At 38.5% G+C, this 6977-nt stretch overlaps 1 protein-coding gene across 1 annotated transcript; it reads right to left on the bottom strand.

The window, feature by feature from the left end:
* Positions 1–292: 292 nt before the first annotated feature.
* On the bottom strand, positions 293–3582 carry cmklr2 (chemerin chemokine-like receptor 2). The gene is made up of 3 exons (XM_051402642.1): positions 3185–3582; positions 2162–2271; positions 293–2066 (listed from the first exon to the last, which is right to left on the bottom strand). Exon 3 carries the CDS (start codon positions 2037–2039, stop codon positions 960–962), a length of 1080 nt encoding a protein of 359 aa, XP_051258602.1. The 5' UTR covers positions 2040–2066; positions 2162–2271; positions 3185–3582; the 3' UTR covers positions 293–959.
* Between the last annotated feature and the right edge of the window lie 3395 nt (positions 3583–6977).

Raw genomic sequence — 6977 nt, 5'->3', positions numbered from 1 at the left:
ACCTTCCAGTCACAGGATGAGACGTAACCATGATGTTATCTGTAAAAGAGTTCAACACGGATAAATAACAGGAAATGGCTGGATCTGTAAGCACGCTCTCAGGAAGTGGAGTTATATTCACATCTGGGTTTATGTCTGGCCAGGGTATACTCACTAGGCCTGTTTAAATCCACCTGGAAATGTAGTCTCTGTGTACATAAAACATCAAAGCCTGCTTTTTTTAATGCGGTTACAGACTATTCATCAAGGCGAACAGTAAAAAAGAAGTTATTCAAACAAACGTACTGCACTGTAGGTGTTTAGAAGAAGACATTTATTATCATATATGCCTTTAACTTGGAATATATTAGAATAAAACATTTATACAATTCTCAACTAGTTTAAAAATCTTACATAGGCTAAAAGGCCAGTATAATACTGTAATAATACTTTTAGAGTATAAATGCAACGTATCATTTTTAAGAACCAAAGATGCCATTATCCAGGAGTACAACAATAAAAACATTTTGGTAAATACATAAAATGCATTTCATGTAAACAACTGATGATTATTGATTAACTTGTCAATGTCTTTTTGGGATAATTTGAGAGCGATATGATTTAAACAATTCATTGATTATCAAAATAGTTTTAATTATCTGTTGATCCACTGATCAGCAGTTTCAACTTTAATGTTTTAACTCGCCTATTCACGCTATAAATCACTTGAGTCATGCAAATGAAAAAATAAACAGGACGGTGAAAGATAACTTCATATGCACGTTATACAGTGTGCGTCTCAGCTTTTCCATTGAGAGTAATTACACATTACTCTGTCCAAATGAAACAAAATAGGAAAATCTTAACACTAGAGCTGGAAAGAACAGCTATGATAATCCCCCACATTTAAGCTTAAGTAATAGCCAGTCTTAGCCTCATACTTTTCACGGACTACTACTACAGTCAGAGAACGGTTGTAATCATAGAGCTGATGACTCCCCGGGCTCCTCTGGGACACTGTCCTGGTGAACTCCTGGCACAGACTCTATGTCAGTGGCAGAGATCGACTGGCTGAGCTCTCTCAGTGAACTTTTAGTTAAGTTAAAGCATGCACTCTTCAGGATGTGACGCACCTTTTTGCCTAGGAGCATATACAGCAGGGGGTTAATGCAGCTGTTAAAGAAGCCCAAGCTTGTGGCAAGAGGAAAACCCGCTTTCAGTATGTCATGTAGGTACAATGAGGAATGTATGGATAACTCCATCAGGCTAAAAGTATGAAAAGGTGCCCAGCATAAAAAGAAGGCCAGAATCACCGCAGAGACTGTTTTGGAGAAGCTGGACAACCGAACCAAGCCACGGGATCGATTCACTTTGATTGTCAGAAGGATGCCCGTCACACATATCGCAGTAAAAGGCAGAAGGAATCCCACAGTGGTGCGAATGGCTACTATTATAATGTGTGTCATGGCCGCGATGTCTCTGTCCTGTGTGTGGAAGTTGTTGAAGCACACCACCTTGTCGTGTAGGCGCATGGTGTCGCGAAAGATAAGTGCGGGGCAGCTCAGGGCGGCAGCTATCACCCATATGCAACCACATACGACCCAGGCCCTATCTACAGTGCGATGCCTCTGAGACCAGTTTAGGTGGACCAGAGAAACATATCTGTCTATGCTGAGCACTGTGAGAAAGAGCACACTGGCGTACATGTTCATCACAGACACAAACGAGTTAAGCTTACACATAGCTACACCAAAGTTCCAGTGGAAGTCCCGCAGTATGTAATCAATGGAGAAGGGTAGATAAAGCACAAACACAAAGTCTGCCATGGCTAGATTGAGCAACCAGATACTGTTGACAGTCTTTTTGCTTTTAAATGCTGTCACCCAAATGACAGTTCCATTTCCAATCAGACCAAGCACAAAGGAAATGATGTAGATGACGACTGAGATAATGTGCATGGTTTCTCTCTGCCTGTGTTCTACTTTAAGTTCTTCCAGGTCGCCGTACTCCAGGTAGTATTCATAGGTGTAGTTTCCATATTCCTCGCTGGAGTCACCCATTGTGTTTCGAAGATGCGGTGAAGTTATCTGTGGGACGTTCATGATAAGATTAAGATGATCTGTAAACACAGTATCCTAAAAAAAAATCTGCATTATAATCAGCCTATAAAACAGTTCCTCACCTCACACTCGTTGTGATTATGCTGGGCTGTTCTCCAAAAGGATCCAGTTGGCCTCTTACGATCATTCAATTCTTGTGTCGAATTTAGGACTGGGTGTGTCCTTACTAACCCTGGAACATAGTGTCAACATCTTTTTGGATCAACAACACTGAGATGCTCAACAGATGAGGCAGAAAGAGCCCTCATAGGATGATTCATATTCTTTGTTTTGCATTTTGTTACAATGGCAGAACTGGCAGATATAGTATTGTTGCACAATTCATAAATGTTAATCTCTCCCAAGACTGTTACCAACCAAGCAACTGGGTAAAAGGTTATACTTTTTCACACATCAGCAATATTTGTATAATTATCAAGGCCAGAATGAAGCACATAGCTCAAAAATGTTACATTTTTAAATCAAATTTAGCATGAATGTTTGTGGTCTGAGGTGAATGTTTGTTGTTGCCACTGCAATAATATAACTCTACTTATATATAGCTGTTTGATCAACTTTGAAAAACAAAAGATCAAGCAAACAATATAATAAAAAGTAGGTTTAAACTTAAATTACTACATTATTTAATACGATTTTAAACTCATTCTCAAAAAAGAAAAAAAGCTGCATGACTGCATGAATCAGTGCAATCTACAATTAAGTAGTTAGTCCTGTGAAAGCTAGTGTAGAAAATATACGAGTTAACAAGAGATAAACCTGTTTATAAAAGATATCTATCCAGCTAATTTCACTTAAAAGAGAAAAAAGTAACATTTAACATTATTGGACAGACTACTATTAGACTGGACAGTAATAATAAAAAAAACACTACAAAAAACTATAAACTAAATAGACAAAATTCAGAACTAACTAAACACAAAAAAAATAAGGCTATAAAACCTCAGCAAACAGTTCAGAAACACAAATATCTACCAGTCGAATAGGAAACAAGAGGTCACAGTATACTAACTACCACATAAACATCTATTGGCACACTTTGAAGTTCTCCCCCCGTTAAGATGTGAAGAAGAGGGTGCACCGCTTACCCCCAAAAAGTGCAGCCCTCCCTTGTGTAAAAGTGCCTGGATGCAAACACCGACAGCTCCCGGATGAAAAGTGGCTGCTAACTTAGCCTTCTAGCCTCCGCCTCGCTGGGCCTGGCTCCGTGACTTCCCACTCGGCTGCAAGAAAAAAAAACAACTCTTTCTGCAGCTTTCGGCATGTGTTGTCTTTCCGTGAGTCTCCGTTAACTGTGCGTTCAGAGCAATGGTTCAGAGGAGTGGAGATGTGCGGTGGGCGCGCCCCTGGCTGACGCGTCAAACATGAACCACAGGATGAAGAAAAGTTATTGGTCACCAGCACGGAATGAAGAATGCTTTTCATTCAGAGGAGCTGCTTGCGGCTGCTTTTCATAACAGCGGGGTAAACCCTCAACTCACGCTGTCCCCCCTCAGTGGAATACTCGGAAAGGGTTTTAATACTGCAGATATTTTTTTTTTGTTCCTCTCCTAAAATGGACAAATTGCTTGAGTCAGTGGTTAGGGCCAAACATTTATTTGGAGCAATCATTTTCCCTTCTGCATTTGAGTTCCTCTTACAAGTCCTGATTGATTGGTGTACAGAGAATAAACTTGTGGCAGGCCTTAGGTATGTGAATGTGGAGGCAGGCTTTAAGTGAGTGGTGGGACTGTACTTAAGTACAATTTTGAGTTACCGAGGTGATACATTTTATGGTACTTTATACTTTATACAACTAATTACTTTTTATTTAATACGTTTTTACTCCAATATATGTTGAAATTAGCCCATTTACCAGCTGCAGTGCTATTGATGCACACACATTAATGCATCAATAATTATTATCCAGTTATATAATGTACATTATTCTGAAATAACTTATATATATATACATTTTGCATAATGAGTACTTTTACTTTTGGTGCTTTAAGTTTGGTGGTAATACTTACAGAATGTACTTTTACTTAAAGCAGCAACAAAAAACTTTAATGTAGTGTTAATTTTGGTGGCCCCTGTGGACAATAGCCGTAGTGTTTCCACCACCTCGTTTCATTGATTTCAAGGGGAATCCGACAGGCATTGTAGTCAATAGCAATAACTATATAGAAATAGTCAGCCTTCTCGCTGATGGTTTTGTTTGTTTTCTGTATTAGAGGCGCCACCAGTATTAAAGTGAGGCTGTTTCATAACCAGTGTAATGGAATTTTTCCAGAACCCACATGACCCTTTGACCTGGTCATTGTAAAACCATACAGAAGAGGCTATCACATGCACTCTATGTCCAAGTAAACAGCAGGATTTTGAGCCTTCACTGAACTTCCAAGGACATGATCAGACCTATTGTCACACCGCACTATCTGTTGTCCCAAAACTCAGGAATGTGTAATTGTGTTAGAGTGACGCTCACACAGTGATAAAAGGATACTGCCTCTTTGAACCTTGACTCTTTCGAGCCTTCACATACGGGAGTGTGTGAGGGTTGCCTTGAGTCCTTCCATGGATACTTTGTATGCTTTAGCCAGTTAAGTAGGTTTAAGGAAGATTTTGAATGCATGACTTTGACTTGTAACAGAGTATTTGTACACTGTGGTATTGCTACATTTACTCAAGTAAAAGATTTGAGTGCTTCTTCCACCACTGCTTATTGTACTCTCAAATGATTTGATACACAACTTAAAGTTACAGTGTTATTTCAATCCTGTTTTCAGACATAACATTTATGTTTGACGATTCTGCAAACAGCAGATTGTGTTCTGTGCCAGCATTTTAAACATTATTTATTTATGCAATATATAATAATATAGTGCATAGCAGCTACAGCATGGTTATGGTAAGGTTACAGTTATTTACTACAGTGCTTGCATAAAGGTGGAGGACTTGTGAAAGATGGTCTTTTTTTGGTTTAAATTGATATCATTGTGTCTGAGATATCTCTCAAACTTCATCCCAGAGTTAAAAATGTGAAGTCTCAAGCCCAAGTAGAGATAACAGGCTTATCTAATGTTGTAATGTGTGTAACATCATTGAACTGCCCCTTTAAATCATTTATAACTATAATGCCTATGTATGGCAGCTACAGCATGGTTAAGGTACAGTTAAAGGGGACCCCAGAGATGATAATGTACTTCTATAAAGTTGGGGGACTTACAAGAGAGATTTTAAAAAGGAATGGCCATAAACAGGCTGAAATATAATTTTGGCTTCTGATCCAACACTATGCTATACAACTTATAATAAGTTTATTAGACTCGCTCTGTCTGGTATGTCATGCCCCTCTGACACCATTTGTACAAAAAAATACTGTACCAAACTTTGGACATCAGAAGTAAAGTCTGTAATCCAAATAAACAGCAGAACTGTCTAAAAAACAACTTACAAAGAAGAAAAACCTTTGTAGAAGAGAGATTAGTTGCTATTAGATTAGTCAAATTAATTAGTCAAATTTAACAACAACAAAGATCTTTTCCAAACTGATCTGAGGTTGGACTAACAAAAAGACTTTGTGTTCGTATGGATTACTCATCTCTTTTTGTTTATTTTCTCAGTTGTCTTTATCTCCAGTGACCCAAAACAACCATCTCATCCCTCTGTGGACCATTCAGCCCTGAGGGAGAGACCGTCTCATCCTCTAATAGCTGTGTGTCTGTGTAGCATTACAATCAAAACTACAAGTCGTACCACGCACTGATAATACTCCATGGCTCATAGTTAGTCCATGTCCCCACTGAGACATCTCACCACAATCATCGTCATTTCAACATCAGCATTCATGCGTTTCCTCTCGTACAACGTGAATACATGTATCATTTCTTCCTCTTTCTTTTCTTTCTTTCTCATTTCCTTTTATATTTATTTGCTCAATTGTGCCACTAAAACACTTTCTAGCCATGTTGTAGAAATAACTCAAACATACATGGTACCTAAAGTTTGAATCAAGTTTTTATGGACCATTACTGATTCCAGTGTTTTTGGAATAATGTCCACACTGAATATATCTCCTGCTGGGTTATGTGGACAATTTCCAAGCAGTCAGTCAGACTTATAATAACAGGAAAAGCACAGGAAAAGTTGAAATAATCTCATTAGCACTAACATTGACAATAACACTTCACTGTAAATATCCAGTTGGTTTTCTCCACATCTTATCACAGTTACAGAAACAGACAGGAAACGTCAAAGCACACCAATCACGCCCTCGACCTGTTCCAATTGCTCCCTTCTTGTGGGCCCCCAAGAGCCCTGTACGCCAAAACAACCGGACACAAGAATAAATTCTTTCCATCAGTTAACTACTTGTACATCTACTTGTGTATACATAATAGGTCTGTGCTTATTTTTTACCTGTCTACACTCAGTTTTGTTGTCATTGTTTTTAACTGTATGCCTATTTCTGCCTTCTTGGAACTGCGTGTAAGTAAAAACTGAGTCACATCCCCTGTATGTGTACACATACTTGATTCTAATGGCAATGCAGATTTTAAGATTATGTGGAAATGTTTGCTGTGGATAAACTATCGAGTGTTGTCTGACATTTGGTCTTCTTCGTCTTCCAAATCCAATATATATGTCTATATATGTCTATATATCTATTTATATATATATATATATGATTGTTTAGCAGCTGACCTTGCTGTTACAATGATAGGAGAAACTCTGGTGTTTTATATACATTAGCCAATATAAGTATAAGTATAATAGTTCTCCCTGTATCTGAGGTGGATGGCTAGACTTCCTGTAAGATAATGGCCAACAGGTCAAAATGTGCCTGATGTGCTATCGGCCCTTTTTCATCAGTGTCATTTTGACATGTCACTGTAGGTG

Source organism: Dicentrarchus labrax, unplaced genomic scaffold (assembly GCF_905237075.1).
Source record: "Dicentrarchus labrax unplaced genomic scaffold, dlabrax2021, whole genome shotgun sequence".
Taxonomy (NCBI): domain Eukaryota; kingdom Metazoa; phylum Chordata; class Actinopteri; family Moronidae; genus Dicentrarchus; species Dicentrarchus labrax.
This window is presented reverse-complemented; position numbering and strand designations above follow the sequence as displayed.